General features: G+C 48.2%; 1 protein-coding gene across 1 annotated transcript in view; it reads right to left on the reverse strand.

The window, feature by feature from the left end:
* The window catches only part of PDHX (pyruvate dehydrogenase complex component X), a 141,330-nt gene that overhangs the window by 34,958 nt on the left and 81,531 nt on the right, over positions 1 to 24,841 (reverse strand). Inside the window, exon 8 of the mRNA XM_040328088.1 lies at positions 11,636 to 11,694. Within this exon, the coding sequence (XP_040184022.1) occupies positions 11,636 to 11,694 (59 nt within the window). The remainder of the gene's footprint in view (positions 1 to 11,635; positions 11,695 to 24,841) is intronic.

Consider the following 24,841-nt stretch of genomic DNA (forward strand, 5'->3'; position numbering starts at 1 on the left):
TATTGACTGAAGTATAAGCCTAGGGTGTCCATCTGCATGCCTCACTGTGCCCATGTGTATGCCTCACTGTGCCAATGCCTCACTGTGCCCATGTGTATCCCTCACTGTGCCCATGCCATGTGTATGCCTCACTGTGCCCATGTGTATGCCTCACTGTGCCAATGCCTCACTGTGCCCATGTGTATGCCTCACTGTGCCCATGCCATGTGTATGCCTCACTGTGCGCATGCGCGTAGGAGTCGGCATGATCACCTTCACTAGCGGCACACTCAGTGCGCCTGCGCCGTTGTCTACGGCGTGCATGCACTGTAGACATCGGTGCAGTCTTTTCTGCAAATATCTCCTGAATCGTGTAGGTTTAGGAGATATTTCTTGTACCTACAGGTAAGCCTTAATCTAGGCTCACCTGTAGGTAAAAGTGGTCTGTAAGGGTTTACAATCACTTTAAGAATGAATTGGTGTTTTTGGTTTGTGGTGCTCAGATACAATGTAGATCCACTTTGTGAATATGTAAGTAATTGGCCCCGTACACACGACCGAACATTTCTGCTGAAACTGGTCCGCGGACCAGTTTCAGCAGACATGTTCGGTCGTGTGTAGGCCCGAGCGGACAGGATTCCAGCATACATTTGCCCGCCGGGCTTTTTTCCAGCGGGCAAATATTTCTGGACTTGTTTTAAAACAGCCCGCTGAAATCCTGTCCCCTCGGACATGTTCGGTCGTCTGTACAGACCTACCGTACATGTCCGAGCGCCCGCCATCCCTCGCATGCGTCGAATGACTTTGACGCATGCGTGGAAGCATTGAACTGGCAGGGCCGCCCACGTCGCCGCATCATCGTCGCGGCGACGGCGTGGACACGCCCCGTGTATTGTTTACGCGCGGATTTCTGTATGATGGTGAGTACAGCCACCATACAGAAATCCCCGGGCAGACATGTACGGTGAAAACGATCCGGCGGACCGGTTTCATCGTACATGTTTGGTCGTCTGTACACGGCCTAAGAATGTCTAAAGTTTGGCCACAGACTTGCTTTAGGCAAAGTGTCTAATCACAGTCTTGGATATCCGATGGCTTCTAGATTGAGCATTTATGTGACACAGGTGGGCTATGTCCCTTTAGCAATCTTGTGGCAACTTCCCAGTAACAGGATCGCTAAAGAGCGCTTACTTACCCCTACACTGCGTCGCTCCCTCGCTGGCTCTTTTACATGCCTATCTTAAGAAAAAAACAAAAAGAACGATCGCTCTTTCCCTTTAATGCCGCTTGTAAGTCAGACTTCCAGCACATTATGTGGAAGTTTGATTTTACAAGCACTCGGCGCAGGACGCCTTAGACACAGATCTACTTCCTCTCCTATACAAAACATGGCATATGGGTAAATCCCTGTCTGGAACGTCTGTGATACAGTAACAGGAGAGGGGACCGAGCTCTGCTTACACAAAGCCAGCGAGTGGAACAAAAGAGCAAGTCATCCGGAACTCCCCGAAGATTAACTTCTACAAACTAAAACAGCGGCAGAAGGAATACATTTGTTTCCCGTAGACTGAAATGCCCCGTGTCAGTAAAATGAATTTTCCTATCCAGTACACACACACAATGGAGAAGGCGTTCTGTACTGACAGATATGAGCAGGCTGTTGGCGGGAAGGGGGGGGGGGGGTGCGGGGGTCTCAGCCGTTGCTCATACACACAGAAGTTCTGCTCGGGGAGAATCTGCTGGGATTGGGGAGCACAGAATGTGCCCACCGGCGGAGATTAATCAACCACCTGTGGCCGTACTCCCCGTCCACTGAAGTCTTATACAATAGGGCAAAGGTGATGGCCAAGTTATGGGTATCAAACAGTTCTCAGGCACCATGAGGCCAAAAGTTGGTGGACACACGATGACCAGGACGCCTACTACATGGCCAGAGATTGTAGACATCCCTCCAGATTTCAGTTCAGGTGTTTCCAGTGAAGAGGACTATTAAAGTCACAAGGAGAAAAGATTTTGGCTGGGCAACTGAGAATTAAATTAGCATCACATTCCGAAGTACATCGTAGCATATAGAAAAGGATTTTGGGGATTTTTAAGGTGCAAGAAATACAGAGATATAGATAAATATATAAATTTCATAGATTAAAAAAAGAGATTTTTAATACAGCTTACCTGTAAAATCTTTTTCTTGGAGTACATCACGGGACACAGAGCGGCATTCATTACTATATGGGTTATATGGAGTACCTTCAGGTGTAGACACTGGCAATCTTCAAACAGGAAATGCCCCTCCCTATATAACCCCCTCCCATAGGAGGAGTACCTCAGTTTTGTAGCAAGCAGTATGCCTCCCAAAATGGTCCTCAAAAAAGAGGGGTGGGAGCTCTGTGTCCCGTGATGTACTCCAAGAAAAAGATTTTACAGGTAAGCTGTATTAAAAATCTCTTTTTCTTTATCGTTACATCACGGGACACAGAGCGGCATTCATTACTATATGGGATGTCCCAAAGCAATGCTTACAATGAGGGGAGGGAGAACATCTCCAAGACAAAAGGATTTAATTTAGAGATATACTCAAATCATAATAAATCCAACTTATTTGAGAAAAAATAATCTTAAATTTTAAATTTAACTCAAAAAAAGAGGAGCCCCCGGAATCCGAGGGTCTCAAACTGCAGCTTGCAGCACTGCCTGCCCGAAGGCAGTATCAGTATTCCTTCTTACGTCCAACTTGTAGAATTTTGTAAATGTGTGGACAGAAGACCAGGTTGCCGCCTTGCAAACTTGAGCCATAGAGATCTGGTGGTGTGCTGCCCAGGAGGCGCCCATGGCTCTAGTAGAATGAGCCTTTAATGATACTGGAGGAGGCAACCCTTTCAAGCCGTAGGCCTGAGTGATTAATTGCTTAATCCACCTAGAAATGGTGGACTTTGCAGCTGCCTGCCCCTTCTTGGGCCCATCCGGTAGAATAAACAGCACATCTGTTTTTCGGATTTTCTCTGTAGCTTTAAGATAGGCCTTCATGGCCCTGACAATATCCAAGGTATGCAGCAACCCTTCCTTTCTGGAAGTAGGTTTAGGGAAGAAGGATGGTAATACCAAATCCTGGTTCAAATGAAAACTGGATATGACCTTCGGTAGGAAGGAAGGATGAGGGCGGAGAACGACCTTGTCCTTATGAAATATAAGATATGGTTCCTTACAGGATAAGGCTGCCAGTTCCGAAACTCTTCTTGCGGAAACTATGGCAACCAAAAATACCAACTTCCTTGTCAGTAGAACCAAAGGAACTTCAGCCAACGGCTCAAACGGTTGTTTCTGTAAACTTGACAGAACAAGATTTAAATCCCACGGACAAAGCGGGGATTTAACTGGAGGTTTAATACGTAAGACCCCTTGAAGGAAGGTCTTAACCAGCGAGTGGGTGGCCAGCGGCCGCTGAAACCACACTGACAGGGCAGAAATCTGTCCTTTGATTGTGCTTAATGCCAATCCTTTATCCACTCCTAGCTGGAGAAAACTTAAAACTCTATCTATGGTGAACCTGCGAGGAAGCCATAGCTTGGACTCGCACCAGCCTATATAGGCCTTCCAGACCCTGTGATAAATCACCCTAGAGACCGGTTTCCTGGCTCTGATTAGGGTAGAGATTACCTTCTGAGACAGACCTCTACCCCTGAGAATCAAGGATTCAGCTTCCAGGCCGTCAAATTTAGATGCCGTAAGGCAGGGTGGAGGATCGGACCTTGCGATAGCAGGTCTGGCCTTAGAGGCAGAGTCCAAGGGTTTCCCACTACCATCCTTAGGATTAGTGAGTACCATGCCCTTCTGGGCCATGCTGGAGCTACCAGGATGACTGGTATGCGCTCCACCCTGATCCTGCGCAGCAGGCGGGGTAGTAACTGGAGCGGGGGAAACGCATAAAGAAGTTTGAACTGATGCCAAGGGCAAACCAGAGCATCGGTTCCGCAGGCCATCGGATCCCTTGAGCGGGACATGAACCTGTCTAGCTTCTTGTTGAGTCTCGATGCCATGATATCCACGTCCGGCACTCCCCATCTTTGGCAGAGTGCTTGAAAGACTTGTGGATGCAGAGACCATTCCCCCGGCCATAGAGTCTGGCGGCTTAAGAAGTCCGCCTGAAAGTTGTCCACTCCGGGAATGAATATTGCTGATATGCAGGGCACATGAGCCTCTGCCCATAGGAGAATCAAGCTCACTTCTCTCTGAGCGGCCTGACTCCTGGTTCCCCCTTGGTGATTTATGTATGCCACTGCCGTGGCATTGTCTGATTGAATTCTCACTGGGAACCCGTGCAATTTCGACGTCCAAGCCCTGAGGGCTAGTCGAACAGCTCTGAGCTCCAAGATGTTGATGGGTAACAGCTTCTCTGGCTTTGCCCAAATACCTTGGCGAGTGGAACCATCCACAATTGCTCCCCAGCCCGCCAGGCTGGCGTCTGTGGTCACTATCTTCCAAGCCACTGGGCTGAAAGACTTTCCCTTCAGTAGATTCTGAGGGTCTAACCACCAACACAGACTTTGCCGGACTCTTGATGAGAGTGGCAACGGGATATCCAAGGCCTGTGGCCTTCTGCTCCATGCTGACAGGATGGCTGCCTGCAGGATGCGAGTGTGGCTCTGGGCGTATGGCACCGCCTCGAATGTAGCCACCATCTTGCCTAGTAGTCTCATACATAGGCGAATAGTCGGTTCTTTCTTGCTTAGAACCAGTAGGATTAATTCCTTGATGGCTTTGACCTTCCTCAGAGGTAGGAACACCCTTTGTTGTTCTGTGTCTAATCTCATGCCGAGATATTCCAATTGCCTTGTGGGCTGGAATGCTGACTTTTCTCGATTTAGGACCCAGCCGAACCTCTCGAGGTATTGGACCGTGAGGGCCACTGCTCGCTCCAAGCCGGGAGACGAGTGGTCTATGACTAGGAGGTCGTCCAGGTATGCTAGGATCGTGACCCCTTGGATCCTTAGCTTGGCTAGGATTGGAGTTAGAACCTTCGTGAACACCCGGGGGGCCGTAGCCAACCCGAAGGGAAGCGCCACGAATTGGAAATGACGCGAAGCCACCATAAAGCGTAGATATCTTTGATGTGGCTGATAAATTGGAACATGAAGGTAGGCATCCTTTATGTCTATGGACGCCATGAAGTCGTCTTTTTGGAGTGTGGCAGCTGCTGACCGCACGGATTCCATCCGAAATGAGCGGACTTTTAAGTATGCATTTACCATCTTTAGGTCCAAAATTGGCCTGACATCTCCATTGGGCTTTGGGATGATGAATAGGTTGGAGTAGAAACCCAGTCCCTGTTCCAGGACTGGTACCTCTACTATTACTTCCTGGGAAAGTAGATGATCTAGAGCCGATCTTAATGCGGCTCCTTTCTCCAGATCGTTTGGAATCCTCGACTCCTGGAAATGAGGAGGAGGAAACCTTAGGAACTCTAGCTTGTAGCCTGTGGCCACGGAAGACCGTACCCACTCGTCGGGAATGCTGGCCTCCCAAATCTCCGAAAAGAGTCGCAGCCTTCCCCCCACCTTCGTGGGTGGGGGCGCCCCTTCATAAGGTAGACTTGGGGGCTGGTTTTGCTGGTTTGCGAAACCACTGCCTCTTGCCTCTAACAGCCTGTCCTTGTGATCTGCTGTTGAAGCCGAAGTTTGTTCTTGCAGGAGGCCGTCGATACTGCTTGGCATTAGAGGGCCCCTGTCCAGGGGAGGACTGTCGTTTAAACGCAGGCCCCTGAACCTTCTTCTTAGTTGGCAAGAGAGTACTCTTGCCGTTTGAAATGGTCTGAATGTATTTATCTAGGTCTTCTCCGAAGAGCCGACCTCCATGGAAGGGGAACCCTACCAGGAGCTTCTTGCATGGGGGCTCAGCCTCCCAGCTTTTTAACCATAAGAGTCTTCTCATATGGATAAGGGATAACGATAAACGTGACGCTTGCTGGATAGAATCCTTGATTGCGTCTACCGTAAAACAAATGGCCTTAGGGACATCCGAAAATTCTTCTGCCTGCTCGGCAGGAATAAGTTCAAGCATTTGCTTAAATTGATCCGATAAAGCTTGAGCGACTCCAATCGCAGCCACGGCTGGCTGTACTACTGCCCCTGCAGCAGTGAAGGAGTTCTTAAGTAGTGCTTCCAAGCGCTTATCAACTGGATCTTTGAAAACCTGTATGTTTTCTACAGGGCATGTTAACGACTTGTTAACCCATGAGATGGCTGCGTCTACTGCAGGAGAAGCCCATCTCTTGGAAAACTTTTCTTCCATAGGATATAAGACAGAAAATTTCTTAGGTGGTAAGAAAACCTTGTCTGGTTTGTTCCAATCTTGGAACAAGACTCCCTCCAATAGAGGATGGATCGGAAACACAGCACTGCTTTGAGGCGCCCTCAGTGAGCCCAAAGCTGAAACCGACGATACCTGGAGATCTGGTACAGGCAGGTTGAATGCCTTATGGACCAAGTCTGTCAAGCCTTGAATCCACCAGCTCTCCCTCAGGGAGACTGCCCCATACTCCTCTGTATCCGGATCATCGATCCCTGAACCTACTTGGTCTTTGTCCAAGAGGTCGTCCAATTCCCCAGAGGAAAGGACCTCCTCTTCCGAGGGTCCGCGCACGGGTGACGGAGATCTATTCCGCTTACTACCCCGCATAGCTGCGGCTATCATTTTTCCCATGCTTTTCTGCATCTCATTTAAAGAGGTGAGGAACACCTCCTCCGTGACCATCTTAGGATTGGGTTGACTTGCGTCAGCTCCAGCCCCAGATCCCGATGGCCCAAAGGCTCCCTGTGGAGAAAGCAGCGGCATAGCTCTGTCCGAGACCTCAGACCCTGTGGGGGAATCCCCACCTTTTGTACCCTCTGACTTGTTCTTTGATGCCATGGTACAATACCGAGGTACACCTGCTACTTATTGGTACCTGGGACTTATAAATAGTTAAATGCCCAACCACCTGTTTGGGGGATAAAAAATGTTTCCTCTACCCCAGATGACCACTTTTTTTTTTTTTTTTTTTTTTTTCAAAGAAAAACTTCTCTTCTTTTTTTTTTTTTTTTTTTTTTTCAAATCTAGGCAAGAAAAAACATTCTATCCCCCTGAGTAGTATTGCCAAAGAAGAGACTATGAGATGGAAAAGAAAAACAGCCTATTCCTAGGCTAAACCACAATCTTCTGAAGACTGTAGTACTCTTTCTGGCCACTGTGTGTCCTCGGCGCCCCGTGCTTCACTCCAGTCCTTCCTCCCTCAAACCAAAGTATTGAATGAGCTGTGGCATCTAAGGAAGGGCCGCCCCTTCCTTAAACCACTGACCCGCCCTTCCCCCCCAGCTAAAACGGCGCCAAATGCGCCTATAACACGTGCACGCGCGCCGCGCGCGCGCCCGCCGACGGGGGGGGGGGGTTGGGAGGAAGGGCCTCTCTGTTCCTGCAGCCGCAGCCAGAAACACACGAGGAGGTCAGCGTTTTGCCTGCCTTGCAGGCATGAGGAAGAGGACTGGATAGAGCATCGCCTGGAGGCTTGCAGGTAAGCATAGCTCTCTGACACACACATACATTTGTACACAAAAGGCCCCACTCACAGCTTTTCCAACACTACCAGGGAGGTCACTTTTTATGGGGAATAATAACATATAGAGCCATCCTATCTTCATGATATGTGACTGGTTTGCCAGATGCAATGCATAACCTTAGGCATGTCCCCTGTGATCTCCCAGAAAAAACTTGCTAAGAGCCAAGTTCCGCAAGTTTTCCCCTTACTTACCTGCTCCATGCCGCAGGACTTTGCCAAGCAAGAGGCCCAATCTTCCCCCATCTCCGTGGGGATGTCTAGACCTTCAGGCCCTGGGAACCTTCTTCTTCCATGAAGGATCCACTGTCCTGGACCCATACAGCACCCTGGCAAACAGAAACATTAGGCGCCCAAAGGTTATCTAAGTTCTGGGCCCAGGGTCCAGCTCTCTTAAAAAGAAAGCATTATGGGCTATACCCCAAGGGTTTGGGGTCCGGTTACTGACCACTTTAGCGCTGAGGCTTTTTTGGACAGAACCGGTTAGCTCACCTAATCCCAAGGATGCGGAGGCAAGCTAAACCATGACTAACACCTAAGACACTGGCGTAAAAACTGAGGTACTCCTCCTATGGGAGGGGGTTATATAGGGAGGGGCATTTCCTGTTTGAAGATTGCCAGTGTCTACACCTGAAGGTACTCCATATAACCCATATAGTAATGAATGCCGCTCTGTGTCCCGTGATGTAACGATAAAGAAATAATTTTTATAAGAAAATGATCTTGATATATAAACAGAAAGTGCAAGCTGATTAGATCTCTACATGTTTCACCATTTCGATGGCTTCTTCAGGAGAATTTTAATATCAGGCACTGCGTATATGATCACTATAGAGAAAAATAAAGATATTTAGAGACCGCTACAGTGTGGCTCTTCAGTTCATGGATGTCCTCCCACGGGCACACTCCTTTGGACACAGCTGATCACGGATCGCGGTCAATAGCTAATCACAGCGGCCCTTTGCCATGTGATCAGCTTTGTTCAATCACAGCTGATCACATGTAAACTGACATGTCTGTGTGATGAAGGGAGAAACGAAAATTGGGAAATCTGTCAGGGCCCATCATTGCCTGCTCATCGGGGCCCATCACTGCCTCCTCTTCGGGGGCTCATCACTGCCTCCTCTTTCGGGGGCCCATCACTGCCTCCTCTTTCGGGGGCCCATCACTGCCTGATCATCAGGGCCCATCAGTGCACATTAGTGAAGAAGAAAAATTAAATGACTTATTTGCAAAAATGTTATAAGGGCTCTTTCACATTAAGCGTCCGTTCAGGTCCGCCTGTCTTTTTTTTTTTGCAGACCTGTACGGCGCTCCGTACTCCTCTATGGAGCCGCGGATGTTTGCGGTGACATGCCCGCTGACATCCGACCCGCCAAAGTGTGACGGAGGAAAAACCTACTTTTCCATCCGTCTGGCGGATTGGATCGGGTAAACACGGACAGACGGTCCGTGTTCATCCGATCACCCCATAGGGGGAGCGGAGAAAAGACAGGGCGGTCCTGCACAGTGTGCGGGGACCGCCCTGTCATCCGCCGGTTCAGCGGGGATCAACGGAGCGATCCCCGCTGAGCAAGCGGAGGTGCACGGGGCGGATCATTACTGATCCGCCCCGTGTGAAAGAGGCCTTACAGAAACGAACAAAAACGTTTTTTATTTTTAACAATGTTCCGTCTTTTTTCATGTATTTGGCAAATAATAAAAACCTCAATGGTGATTAAAGACCACCAAAAAAGCTCTGTCTGTCTCAAAAAATGATACAAATTTCACATGGGTACAGCGTTGCATGACCGCGCAATTAACGCAGAAAATTGACCTGGGCAGGAAGGGGTAAAAGTGCCCGGTATTGAAGTGGTTAAGGTGACTGATGTAACATTTACTGTAAAATGACTCAACACACCATTAGTGCTGCCGCCAATGCATCACACACGGCCCTGTTCACATGCTGCCCGCCCGTGTACTGTACGTGTTGCAATCTCTCCTATCACAGGGAGTTGGCATCACTTGGCATTGCCAAAGGGAGTGTAAATGTACTAATAGGTCAACTCCCATATGCTAGTGCCTGTAATGTGCATATATCACACACTGCTTTCATCAGGAAGAGATCACCACCGCTACAAGTCTACTTACAGGAATCCTGCACTGACAGAACATGAAGTCTGCAGTTGTGGATTCCCCTACTAAAAATTCCTAATTGTCTGGCTTCTATGCAGAATCCAATGGATGTAAAGTCTTCTAGTATATGGACTAGAAGCAAGTATGTAGATCAGAAGCACTGACTGTACTGTGACTGAACAGTGTCTTGCTGTGATACATTTGTGACTAAAAGTCTTTAGGCCAGAGATGGCCAGGTGACTAGTATCCTTAGCGGGAAGTAAGGGTAGCTTCCCATTTCTCACAGTATAGGGTTCCTTTAAAGCAGGTCAATACTATAAATATATAAAATAGCCTCCATCCCACCACCCTAATCATAGGGTCAGATTCACACAGCTTTGCTGCATTATCAATGGAATCTTGAAGCACCCCAAGTGTGTTGTGGTATGCCGCTTTGCAAAAGACATGCAACTTTTTTGGTGAATTGGGCAGCCAGGCGACTAGCATTCTATGCATTAACCACTTGCTTACTGGGCACATATACCCCCCTCCTGCCCAGGTGACATTTCAGCTTCCGGCACTGCGTCTCTTTAACTGACAATTGCGCGGTCGTGCGACGTGGCTCCCAAACAAAATTGACGTCCTTTTTTCCCCACAAGTAGAGCTTTCTTTTGGTGGTATTTGATTGCCTGTGCGGTTTTGATTTTTTGCGCTATAAACAAAAAAGTGCGACAATTTTGAAAAAAAATACAATATTTTTTACTTGTTGCTATAATAAATATGCCATTTTTTTTTAAAAAAACACATTTTTTCTCAGTTTAGGTCGATACGTATTCTTATACATATTTTTGGTAAAAAAAAAAAAAACGCAATAAGCGCAAAAGTTATAGCGCCTACAAAATAGGGGACAGAATTATTATTTTTTATTATAATTTTTTTTACTAGAAATGGCGGCGATCTGCGATTTTTATTGGGACTGCGACGTTATGGCGGACACATCGGACACTTTTGACACATTTTTGGCGCCTTTCACATTTATACTGCGATCAGTGCTATAAATATGCACCAATTACTGTATAAATGGGACTGGCATTGAAGGGGTTAACACTAGGTGGTGAGGAAGGGGTTAAATGTATTCCCTGCATAGTGTTCTAACTGTAGATGGAGGGGGGGTGACCGATCTATGTCCCTATGTACAAGGGACACAGATCAGTCTCCTCTCCAGAGACAGGACGCTGTCTCTGTGTAAAACGGCAATGAGAGATGATCTCATATGTTCGCAAACGGCCACTCTGATTGGCCGTTCGCGGCGATCTGTAATTGGCTGTGTCCAAGGGACACGGCCAACACAGAGTTTCCCCGCTGCGCGCTCTGGAGCGCGCGCGGGGAACGCCCAAAGGGGCGGACGTCAATTGACGTCCAGTTGAATATTCAGGTCCGCGCTGTAGCCGTCATTCGGCTATAGCGCGGGCCTCAAGAAGTTAGGGTAAAAAAAAAAAAAACGTTTACTGGACCCCCGTTTTACTAACCCGAGTCCTGGAAAGTCCTGTATTGCGATCGCGCTAAATCTTTGCCGGCTTCTCAACTCTTCATTGGATAGATTGAGCCATTGCTGTCAATCAAATCCAATGATGCGGGCACCGGGGGCGGGGCCGGGTCCTGTACTCGGCGGCTATGGACGCCAAATGCAGGACTCGGGAGCGCGCCCACAAGGTAACCCCCTTGGAGCGTGCTTCTCAGAGGGGGTTATGTGAGGCAGGGAGGAGCCGAGAGAGCTGCCGGGGACCCCAGAAAATGCAGTTTGGGGCCACTCTGTTCAAAACGAGCTGCACAGTGGAGGCAAGTAGGACATGTTTGTAAAAAAAAATTAAATGCAAACCTTTAGTATCACTTTAAGTGTTCAGGCATATTTAGGGGGACAAGGTTGATACTCTATAGGAGAACTACAGGTCATCTAATGGCATGTTAGAAACTTACTTTGAGGGTTGCAGCCGTGGCTTTGATGATAAAATCATTTACAGAGACTTTTATATTATCTGCAAAAAAAAAAGAGAAAAAACAATTACCGCCATAATTTTTTTACAGTGTTTTTATTGAAATTAATTGCTAGAATAATGCTGTACTTGTCAACTCAATGTTTACAGAGCCATGTGTTCTCTTACCCTTATTAGCAAATGCGATAGCAGTCTACGGGGACCGACAAATGCAGCAAAGAATTCTATAAAAAAAAATAGTAAGGACTGCAAATGGAGATTGTGCAAAACTGAAGCACTCCCGTGATCGCGCCCTCCATGGTGTGCGATCTGCGATCGATGTGTCCTTTGGACACAGTTGGTCACAGTTCAGGGTAAAGAGTCAATCACAGCAGCTCTTTATCACATGATCTGCTGTTTCCAATCACAGCTGATCACGATGTAAACACACTTGCCAGTTAATCGGCATTCCTTTCCTCATGCTGTCACAGCATGAGGAGAGCCGGTAACTGGTGTTCTGTCGATATTTGTCCGCCGTCGAAAAGTGCCCGCGCATGCGCAGAACGGAAGGGCACTCCAGCTGAGTTGCGGAACAGCTGGAGTTACGTCCACTAGTTCATGTGCACATCGTAGGAGACTTTTTCCGAAGGGAGATACAATTTCTCTGGCACAGCAAACAGCGGAGGGACACTGGCCCGGATTCAGAGAGCAATTGCGCCTGCGTAACCATAGTTACGCAGCGCAATTGCTTACTTGCGCCGGCGTTACGAATGCTCCTGATTCAGGAACATCGTAACGCCGACTGCAGCCTAAAATCTGCGTGGCATAAGGCTCTTATGCCACGCAGATTTTAGGCTGCATTCTAGCGATGACCGCTAGGGGGCGCTCCCATTGTGCTCAGTGTATAGTATGCAAATTGCATACTAACACCGATTCACAATGTTGCGCGAGCCCTGCGTACGCAAGTTACAGAGTTTCCGTACGGCGTCTTTAGCGCAAGGCTGCCCCTTCTAATAGTAGGGGCAGCCAATGCTAAAGTATACCCGCCGTTCCCGCGTCGTGAAATTTGAATTTCACGTCGTTTGCGTAAGTGATTCGTGAATGGCGCTGGACGCCATTCACGTTCACTTTGAAGCAAATGACGTCCTTGCGACGTCATTTGCCGCAATGCACGTCGGGAAAGTTTCCCGACGGCGCATGCGCTTTACGATCAGCGCGGGAACGCGCCTAATTTAAATGATTCCCGCCCCCTGCGGGATCATTTAAATTGCGCGCGCTTACGCCGGGCAATTTTGCCGGCACGCCCTCGCAATTTACGGAGCTACTGCTCCGTGAATCGAGGGCAGCGGCGCAAATTTGCGGGGGTGCAGGGCAAAATCGTTGCCCTGTCCCTCCGTAATTTATGCGCAATTCTTACTGAATCTGGGCCACTGTATTTGTCATTATGTGCCTTGCTGTTGCGCCGCAGGTTTACAGTGAGGCAAAATCTACCCTCTGCTCTTTACATAGCTTTCAATTGTGCCCGTGAAATGGTATTGCCCGTCAAAAAAAACTCCAACGATGTGTGCATGCGCCATGATTACGTCACTCCAGCTGAACGGCAAATCAGCTGGAGTGCCCTTCCGTTCTGCGCATGCGGGGGAACTTTTTGACGGAGGGCACAAATTGATAGAACACTGGCAAGTGTGAAAGGGGACACCTGCACTGATAATCAGGGCACTGATGATCAGTGTCCTGATCATCAGTGCAGCCCCAACAGTGCTGCCCATCAGTGCCCATAACTGCTGCTAATCAGTGCTCAGCAATTGTGCCAATTAGTGCCCATCACTGCTGCAAATCAGTGCCCAGCAATGCTACCAATCAGTGCCACCTCATGAGTGCAGCCTCATCATCGCACATTAATAGTTACTGAACAGGTCACTCTTTAAAATTGTGTACGCCAGTGGAATGGCGCCAAACTACGGTACCAGTCGGAGTGGTCCCAAGCTCTCCCATCCGATTGGTGGGAATCCCCTTTTGCTGCCCGTAAAAATGATCGAGTGGCTGTACAGAACTCTAATCACTTGTACTTTACAGGGAATTGTATGCTGTAAATTTTGATACCAGGATGATGCCAGCAGGTGCAGAGGGGGAGAGGGGAAGGTGTCCTGCTGTCTAGATCAGGAGTTAGCAGACCAGGGTGACCACAGCGCTTCTCCCAAGATACAGTAAAAGGCAAACCGCACAGTGATGAGTTAAACTCTCCGTTACATTGCCAAGTTCTCCTATCAGCATGCTTCTTGTCAGCACATCAACCGATTGGCTCCTTGTACTGCTTTGTCCTCTCAGGCCCCGTACTCACGACCAAACATGTCTGCTGAAACTGGTCCGCAGACCAGTTTCAGCAGACATGTTTGGCCGTGTGTTGGCCCGAGCGGACCATTTTGGGACGGATCGGACAGGTTTCCAGCGGACAACTGTTTCCCGGACTTGTTTTAAAACAGTCCGCTGGAAACCTGTCCGCCCGGACATGTACGGTCGTCTGTACAGACCTACCGTACATGTCCTGCCGCCCGCATCCCTCGCATGCGTCGAATGACTTCGACGCATGCGTGGAAGCATATTTAAGGCGGCCCGCCCACGTCGCCGCGTCATTGTCGCGGCGACACCGCGTCATCGACGCGGCGACACCGCGGACACGCCCCGCGTAATGTTTACGCGCGGGCTTCTGTTCGATGGTGTGTATAGCCATCGAACAGAAGTCCCCGGGCAGTCCCCGGCCAGACATGTCCGATGGAAACGGTCTGCAGACCGTTTTCATCGGACATGTCCTGCCGTGAGTACAAGGCCTCACACTACAGCCCTGCTGTACAGGGAACTGCACAAGGCAGATATTAGGGTCAAATTCAGGTACTTGCATTTTAATTTTTTGCAATTAATGATGTATTAATGATTGCAGAACTGCATTAGAGTCTGCCTTTGTCATCAGCTTTAGATGACAGGTACGCTTTGTAATACAGATGTACAGGGTTTCCCCCACAGAGGTGAGATGCAACAAGGAGGAAAAAGAAATGGACACAGAGAGATCCGCCAAGCAAACAAGAAGCCAGCTCCAGGTGCCTGGTAACAATAAGGCGGATAAGCCTGTAATCTGTGTGGAAGAGGACACTGACTCCCTGTTACACAATTCTGATTTAATAATCCATCTCCGAGTCCCCTGTGCTGTGCGCATGCTGCCCTCGCTGGAACCCTTCACCAGGAAACCACAGCTGCCAGAAGCAGACTGTGGGAAACGTGCTTTATTTAGTAGCTGTCAAGCCGAAGGCAGTGACCTGTTAGGGATCGCTGATAAATTACCAGAGCGGCCTCTGTAAAAGTAGTCAGGATTTCTAGGCTCTGCCATCAAACAAATCAAGTTAGGGAAGGTGCAATCCCTCTATAATACTACATTTCCCGAGCTGCAGAGCCAAAATTCAAAAAGTATTTCTGTGTTCGCATCAGAACTGCGTGATGTGTATCCATTCATGCAGCTTGGATTGCAGGATGTACCATGGGGACTACCGGCGCTGTTCTTGTGTACAGTCTACATATAAGAGAGAAAATTAAAGCTACGCTGCATATATCGCACAACTAGGGTGACCACATGTCCCGGATTTCCCGGGACTGTCCCGCAATTGACATGTTTGTTCTGGGGCCTGGGCACCTTCATTCCGGGACAATACAATGTCCTGGAATGAAATAGAGGACACAGCGGCCCCCTACTAACAAATAACTACATTTCCGGAACTGGTTGCTAGGGCCAGCGCTGCCGGGCATCTTGCAACCAGTGACAATTTACTCTCAGACAGTGAGGTCGGGACCGAGGCCTGCGCCTAGTGCAGCAATGCTGTCCCCACCCACCTCGACACCTCCTCCTTCTCTGGCACCCAGCGGCAAGCAGCAGGGACTGGTGTGATCTTCACTCTCCAGGTAGTGACGCCACTCCTTACCTTCTACACACGTGGCTCATGCAAAGGGAGTGACAGCAGCACTGCATCTGGTGGCAGACTATGGGTGGCAAGCGGTACTGCATCTGGTGGCAAGTGGCACATTCACCTGACAAATAACCCGCCGCCAAATTCCCCATCAACCCCAAGACTACATTACCCCCTTGTCTTTTTTTGGGGAAGGTGAGAGAGGGGGTGTGTCCCTAAAAGGCAGTTTGGAAAAGTGGTCACCCTACGCACAACGAATGAACCACATGTATTATGCATAGCCTGAATAACCTCCTGCCAATCGCTCACAGTAAAAATACTGAGCGCAGGCATCAGGTACAGGCTTGGCAACGGACATGTACATTGCCAGCTTGCTTCCTGGTTTGGGGCTGTAAACCTGTGCTATAAGGCCCCATTCACGCGAGGCAGACTCCGTTCCTACGAAGTCTGCCTGCTCCCGCCAGCTCAGCGGGCGATCAGTCCGCAGATCTCCGCTGAGCCGACGGATGACAAGCTCCTCTCTGCTCACTGAGCGGGGAGGGGCTTGTCGGCCACCGCTGTCTCCTATGGAGCGATCGGATGAAAACGGACAGCATGTCCGTTTTCATCAGATCTTACCTGATCCGATCCGCATTGGACGCAGCATGAGCTTGGCAGCAGATTTCAGGCAATGATTTTGGCTGATCAGCTGTGTCCAATCACACACAGTTTACAAACACACAGAACTCTGTGTACAGTAAACAGCGTTCTGGCTGTTTATTCTCCCTGAAAAGCAGAGAAAAAACTGCCATAGTAATCAATTAAAGCAGCACACATTAAAGTGGCTGTAAACCCACAATAAAAAAAGAAAAAGAAAAAACTGCAAGAGGAAAGCATAATGAGCTAGTATAAAGAAGTCCCCGCCCTGTAAGGGACGCAACGCGTACGGAAGAAGCGTTGCGACGTCACCCGCGGCCATCACGCTTTCAATTGTTTACATGCTGTATTATGCGGCACCGGACTTGGTGCCGTGTTTTACCTGGAACGATACTGCTATTGGTTCAGTTTCTCTTTTGGCTCCTGATTGTATTCGGATCCTCTTTTAAGTGTCCGCTGGTGAATGTGTATGTGACCCTCTATAATCAAAGGGTCCTATAAGTGAGATGAGCGGCCATTGTTTATTACTGGTGGAGGTTCATCGCACCCGCGGAATGACTTTTGTATCCTCATTGTATCAGCACTTCATTACCTCACGGATGGCGTTTAATATATATGGACTTTATTAGTGCTGCATCATCCGCAGTATAGTATGCATAGCATACTAGCTCATTATGAAATACTCACCTTAGGTCGAAGCCCCCGCAGCGGTCCCCATATACCACTCCAGCCGGCGATATTGCTCCCAGAGTCGCTTCCGGGTATCGAAGGCTCCGGAGCCACCGGAAACGGCACGCTAGCTGAAGCAAGTTTGTGCCATTGCTTCAGTTCGCAAGTGCTGATGAAAGTGCCGATACAGGGGATATCTTCTAACCATGTAGGTTTAGGAGGTATCTGGGGTAGCTACAGGTAAGCCTCATTATAGGCTTACCTGTAGTACAATGTGGCCTGTAAGGGTTTGTGAACCAGTGTGTGAACCGCCGGCAGGTGACATGCGATGCGGGGAACCCGCACTGGAATCATGCGGGTTCTTGTATAGCATTGTGTGAACCGAGAATTAATGTGAGAAAACTGGAAATTGGCTTCTTAGCCATTTTAGGCCAAAGTACAACAATCTATTCTCCGCTTTACTACAGCCAACTGAAATTCAAGAAAAACAGCTGCATAATCTAGAAAGAATATACTGTATATAATCGAGTATAAGCCGACCCGAATATAAGCTGAGGCACCTAATTTTACCACAAAAAAATGGAAAAACTTATTGACTCGAGTATAAGCCTAGGGTGTCCATCTGCATGCCTCACTGTGTCCATGTGCGTGCCTCACTGTGCCCATGACTAGACCTATGTTTAACATAAGAATCTATGGAAGGGGTGCCCGTCTTTGAAAAAAATCGGTGCTCCCCGGCCGTAGGTCCCTCAGGCCTCGTACACACGACCGAACATGTCCGCTGAAACTGGTCCGCGGACATGTCCGACTGTGTGTAGGGCCTAGCGGACATTTTTCCGGCCTAGCGGACAGGTTTCCAGCGGACAAAAGTTTCTTAGCATGCTAAGAAACTTGTCCGCTGGAAACCTGTCCGTCGGACATGTCCGCTGGTTAGTACGTCTAACCAGCGGACCGAAATCCCGCGCATGCGTCGAATTGATTCGACGCATGCGTGGAAGCATTGTACTTCCGTGTTAGAGAACGTCGGTGTCTTCTACGTCACCGCGTTCTCTGTCCGCGGGGATTTTGGTCTGATGGTATGTACACACATCAGACCAAAAGCTCCCAGCGGACTGTTTTCATCGGACATGTCTGCTCGTGTGTACAAGGCCTCAGACAGCAAACTTTGCACACTTGCAGAAGAGAACTACACATGTGCGAAGTTTCGGGTCCAGGGGACCTAGGCCGGCTGGTACTGGGTCCCTAAAGTTACAGGAAAAATGACAGTTTAACATGGGAGTCAATGGAAGGGGTGCCCGACTTTGAAAAATCTGTGCTCCCCGGCCGTAGGTCCCCCGGACAACAAACTTTGCACACTTGTAGAGGAAGAGTGGGGCTACATGTGTTTGGGGTCCAGGGGACCTTCGGCCAGCTGGTACCGGGTCCCCAAAGTCCAGGAGATCAGGCGCAAAAAGGTGACTCAAGTATAAGACGACGGGGGCATTTTCAGCACAAAAAAAATGCGCCGAAAATCTCGGCTTATACTCGAGTATAGGGCTGAAACAACTAATCGATTAATCGACAACTAATCGATCATGAAATTAATCGATTACTATTTTCATAATCGATTAATTGGCCAGTAACATAACGGGGTTAAAAAAAAACTAAAATTAGCCCTTTGTTAGTACAAAAAGAGCAAATCTCTACAGTACATATTACTTTCACTGTCCCACAGTAAAAAAATGAAAGCCCTTACAGTAGCGATTATTTGCTCTTTTTGTACTCATTTTCATTTTTTTAACCCCATTATGTTACTAAACATCTCAGGCCTGGGTCACACCTCTGTGCTTTTTGCAGAAACACACTACAGTTCAACAGTTCATTTACATTTTTTTAGCTACTGAGTATTTGTAAAGGGCAAGGACTTTTTTTTTTTTTAACACAAAACGGTGCCATTTAGTTTTTTTTTGGTTCGATATACTTCAATGGAAAAGCTGCAGAAAGCATTTTTGTGGCAATTTGTGTTTTTTAATCTGCCCAACAACAAATTGGCCAAAAAAAAATTAAAACTGCAAATTGCAAAAAAATTACATTTTTTTTAAGGTTATTAACCGATTATTCGATTAATCGGAAGAATAATCGGTCAACTAATTGATTATGAAAATAATCGTTAGTTGCAGCCCTACTCAAGTATATACGGTAATAGTATACCTTGGTACTGCCAACAGCAAACATATTTATATGAAGTTAAAGAATGCGATACTTTCTGTTTTCTCTGAATTACACCACCTTGTGCCAACGTATGAAGATCCAAAAGTTTGGTTTAAATACATTCACAGCAAAATAAATCTCTCTCGTCTGGGAAGATGGATGATTTGGCAGCATTTAAACCCCCTCCATTAACCACAAGGCCAATACTGAGCAGAACACAGGATTATAGAAACCACGCAGGGGAAAAAAAAAAGACTAACCTATTTTTCCTAATCTGATGGCTTTTTACGGAATAATCTAAAAATGTTTTTGCGCGCAAAGCTGTATTAGTTTTAACCCCTGGTGCTGCATTGTTTTATAACTGTATTATTAGATGAATTCAGAAATAGCTACTGTTTGTGTCTTACAGGTAATCCATGGATCCTTTCAAAGTGACCTTGTCATAGGAATAAAAAGGTCCACAAAAAGTAGAATATACTGTACACACTCCCCTCTTCTATTGCCCCTGCCGTCCTCTACTGCTCTGTTAGTGATAATTCCTCACTGACAAGAAAACAACACTTCCGGGAGGAGTTCAGATCTCCACAGCGCTCAGCATACCTTGCCGTTCTGTTCGTGACGTCTGGGTCAGCAGGAGGAACAACTGAATGCTTTGAGGGAACACAGAAGTCTAACAATCCCAGAGGTGTGAGCTTCTCAGCAGACTTGTGCAGGGCAAAGTCACGCGTTCATTTTATAGCCCATCGCATATACTTAAAGTCTTACTAAACCCAGGAATATGAAAATAGTTCATCTGTCCATCTTTTGTCCCGTGTCATCATCATTTGCATTTCACCTCTTTAATGAGAATAAAGAGATTTTTAATACAGCTTACCTGTAAAATCTTTTTCTTGGAGTACATCACGGGACACAGAGCGGCATTCATTACTATATGGGTTATATGGAGTACCTTCAGGTGTAGACACTGGCAATCTTCAAACAGGAAATGCCCCTCCCTATATAACCCCCTCCCATAGGAGGAGTACCTCAGTTTTGTAGCAAGCAGTATGCCTCCCAAAATGGTCCTCAAAAAGAGGGGTGGGAGCTCTGTGTCCCGTGATGTACTCCAAGAAAAAGATTTTACAGGTAAGCTGTATTAAAAATCTCTTTTTCTTTATCGTTACATCACGGGACACAGAGCGGCATTCATTACTATATGGGATGTCCCAAAGCAATGCTTACAATGAGGGGAGGGAGAACATCTCCAAGACAAAAGGATTTAATTTAGAGATATACTCAAATCATAATAAATCCAACTTATTTGAGAAAAATAATCTTAAATTTTAAATTTAACTCAAAAAAAGAGGAGCCCCCGGGATCCGAGGGTTTCAAACTGCAGCTTGCAGCACTGCCTGCCCGAAGGCAGTATCAGTATTCCTTCTTACGTCCAACTTGTAGAATTTTGTGAATGTGTGGACAGAAGACCAGGTTGCCGCCTTGCAAACTTGAGCCATAGAGATCTGGTGGTGTGCTGCCCAGGAGGCGCCCATGGCTCTAGTAGAATGAGCCTTTAATGATACTGGAGGAGGCAACCCTTTCAAGCCGTAGGCCTGAGTGATTAATTGCTTGATCCACCTAGAAATGGTGGACTTTGCAGCTGCCTGCCCCTTCTTGGGCCCATCCGGTAGAATAAACAGCACATCTGTTTTTCGGATCTTCTCTGTAGCTTTAAGATAGGCCTTCATGGCCCTGACAATATCCAAGGTATGCAGCAACCCTTCCTTTCTGGAAGTAGGTTTAGGGAAGAAGGATGGTAATACCAAATCCTGGTTCAAATGAAAACTGGATATGACCTTCGGTAGGAAGGAAGGATGAGGGCGGAGAACGACCTTGTCCTTATGAAATATAAGATATGGTTCCTTACAGGATAAGGCTGCCAGTTCCGAAACTCTTCTTGCGGAAACTATGGCAACCAAAAATACCAACTTCCTTGTCAGTAGAACCAAAGGAACTTCAGCCAACGGCTCAAACGGTTGTTTCTGTAAACTTGACAGAACAAGATTTAAATCCCACGGACAAAGCGGGGATTTAACTGGAGGTTTAATACGTAAGACCCCTTGAAGGAAGGTCTTAACCAGCGAGTGGGTGGCCAGCGGCCGCTGAAACCACACTGACAGAGCAGAAATCTGTCCTTTGATTGTGCTTAATGCCAATCCTTTATCCACTCCTAGCTGGAGAAAACTTAAAACTCTATCAATGGTGAATTTGCGAGGAAGCCATAGCTTGGACTCACACCAGCCTACATAGGCCTTCCAGACCCTGTGATAAATCACCCTAGAGACCGGTTTCCTGGCTCTGATTAGGGTAGAGATTACCTTCTGAGACAGACCTCTACCCCTGAGAATCAAGGATTCAGCTTCCAGGCCGTCAAATTTAGATGCCGTAAGGCAGGGTGGAGGATCGGACCTTGCGATAGCAGGTCTGGCCTTAGAGGCAGAGTCCAAGGGTTTCCCACTACCATCCTTAGGATTAGTGAGTACCATGCCCTTCTGGGCCATGCTGGAGCTACCAGGATGACTGGTATGCGCTCCACCCTGATCCTGCGCAGCAGGCGGGGTAGTAACTGGAGCGGGGGAAACGCATAAAGAAGTTTGAACTGATGCCAAGGGCAAACCAGAGCATCGGTTCCGCAGGCCATCAGATCCCTTGACCGGGACATGAACCTGTCTAGCTTCTTGTTGAGTCTCGATGCCATGATATCCACGTCCGGCACTCCCCATCTTTGGCAGAGTGCTTGAAAGACCTGTGGATGCAGAGACCATTCCCCCGGCCATAGAGTCTGGCGGCTTAAGAAGTCCGCCTGAAAGTTGTCCACTCCGGGAATGTATATTGCCGATATGCAGGGCACATGAGCCTCTGCCCATAGGAGAATCAAGCTCACTTCTCTCTGAGCGGCCTGACTCCTGGTTCCCCCTTGGTGATTTATGTATGCCACTGCCGTGGCATTGTCTGATTGAATTCTCACCGGGAACCCCTGCAATTTCGACGTCCAAGCCCTGAGGGCTAGTCGAACAGCTCTGAGCTCCAAGATGTTGATGGGTAACAGCTTCTCTGGCTTTGCCCAAATACCTTGGCGAGTGGAACCCTCCACAATTGCTCCCCAGCCCGTCAGGCTGGCGTCTGTGGTCACTATCTTCCAAGCCACTGGGCTGAAAGACCTTCCCTTCAGTAGGTTCTGAGGGTCTAACCACCAACACAGACTTTGCCGGATTCTTGATGAGAGTGGCAACGGGATATCCAAGGCCTGTGGCCTTCTGCTCCATGCTGACAGGATGGCTGCCTGCAGGATGCGAGTGTGGCTCTGGGCGTATGGCACCGCCTCGAAGGTAGCCACCATCTTGCCTAGTAGTCTCATACATAGGCGAATAGTCGGTTCTTTCTTGCTTAGAACCAGTAGGATTAACACCTTGATGGCTTCGACCTTCCTCAGAAGTAGGAACACTCTTTGTTGTTCTGTGTCTAATCTCATGCCGAGATATTCCAATTGCCTTGTGGGCTGGAATGCTGACTTTTCCCGGTTTAGGACCCAGCCGAACCTCTCGAGGTATTGGACCGTGAGGGCCACTGCTCGCTCCAAGCCGGGAGACGAGTGGTCTATGACTAGGAGGTCGTCCAGGTATGCTAGGATCGTGACCCCTTGAATCCTTAGCTTGGCTAGGATTGGAGCTAGAACCTTCGTGAACACGCGGGGGGCCGTAGCCAACCCGAAGGGAAGCGCCACGAATTGGAAATGACGCGAAGCCACCATAAAGCGTAGATATCTTTGATGTGGCTGATAAATTGGAACATGAAGGTAGGCATCCTTTATGTCTATGGACGCCATGAAGTCGTCCTTTTGGAGTGTGGCAGCTGCTGACCGCACGGATTCCATCCGAAATGAGCGGACTTTTAAGTATGCATTTACCATCTTTAGGTCCAAAATTGGCCTGACATCTCCATTGGGCTTTGGGATGATGAATAGGTTGGAGTAGAAACCCAGTCCCTGTTCCAGGACTGGTACCTCTACTATTACTTCCTGGGAAAGTAGATGATCTAGAGCCGATCTTAATGCGGCTCCTTTCTCCAGATCGTTTGGAATCCTCGACTCCTGGAAATGAGGAGGAGGAAACCTTAGGAACTCTAGCTTGTAGCCTGTGGCCACGGAAGACCGTACCCACTCGTCGGGAATGCTGGCTTCCCAAATCTCCGAAAAGAGTCGCAGCCTTCCCCCCACCTTCGTGGGTGGGGGCGCCCCTTCATAAGGTAGACTTGGGGGCTGGTTTTGCTGGTTTGCGAAACCACTGCCTCTTGCCTCTAACAGCCTGTTTTTGTGATCTGCTGTTGAAGCCGAAGTTTGTTCTTGCAGGGGGCCGTCGATACTGCTTGGCATTAGAGGGCCCCTGTCCAGGGGAGGACTGTCGTTTAAACGCAGGCCCCTGAACCTTCTTCTTAGTTGGCAAGAGAGTACTCTTGCCGTTTGAAATGGTCTGAATGTATTTATCTAGGTCTTCTCCGAAGAGCCGACCTCCATGGAAGGGGAACCCTACCAGGAGCTTCTTGCATGGGGGCTCAGCCTCCCAGCTTTTTAACCATAAGAGTCTTCTCATATGGATAAGGGATAACGATAAACGTGACGCTTGCTGGATAGAATCCTTGATAGCGTCTACCGTAAAACAAATGGCCTTAGGGACATCCGAAAATTCTTCTGCCTGCTCGGCAGGAATAAGTTCAAGCATTTGCTTAAATTGATCCGATAAAGCTTGAGCGACTCCAATCGCAGCCACGGCTGGCTGTACTACTGCCCCTGCAGCAGTGAAGGAGTTTTTAAGTAGTGCTTCCAAGCGTTTATCAACTGGATCCTTGAAAACCTGTATGTTTTCTACAGGGCATGTTAACGATTTGTTAACACATGAGATGGCTGCGTCTACTGCAGGAGAAGCCCATCTCTTGGAAAACTTTTCTTCCATAGGATACAAGACAGAAAATTTCTTAGGTGGTAAGAAAACCTTGTCTGGTTTGTTCCAATCTTGGAACAAGACTCCCTCCAATAGAGGATGGATCGGAAACACCGCCCTGCTTTGAGGCGCCCTCAGTGAGCCCAAAGCTGAAACCGTCGATACCTGGAGATCTGGTATAGGCAGGTTGAATGCCTTATGGACCAAGTCCGTCAAGTCTTGAATCCACCAGCTCTCCCTCAGGGAGACTGCCCCAGACTCCTCTGTATCCGGATCATCGATCCCTGAACCTACTTGGTCCTTGTCCAAGAGGTCGTCCAATTCCCCAGAGGAAAGGACCTCCTCTTCCGAGGGTCCGCGCACGGGTGACGGAGATCTATTCCGCTTACTACCCCGCATAGCTGCGGCTATCATCTTTCCCATGCTTTTCTGCATCTCATTTAAAGAGGTAAGTAACACCTCCTCCGTGACCATCTTAGGATTGGGTTGACTCGCGTCAGCTCCAGCCCCCGATCCCGATGGCCCAACGGCTCCCAGTGGGGAAAGCAGCGGCATAGCTCTATCCGAGACCTTAGACCGTCCGGCACTCCCCTGTGGGGGAATCCCCACCTTTTGTACCCTCTGATTTGTTCTTTGATGCCATGGTACAATACCGAGGTACACCTGCTACTTATTGGTACCTGGGACTTATAAATAGTTAAATGCCCAAACACCTGTTTGGGGAATAAAAAATGTTTCCTCTTCCCCAGATGACACTTTTTTTTTTTTTTTTTTTTTAAAAGAAAAAAA

Source organism: Rana temporaria, chromosome 11, assembly GCF_905171775.1.
Source record: "Rana temporaria chromosome 11, aRanTem1.1, whole genome shotgun sequence".
Taxonomy (NCBI): domain Eukaryota; kingdom Metazoa; phylum Chordata; class Amphibia; order Anura; family Ranidae; genus Rana; species Rana temporaria.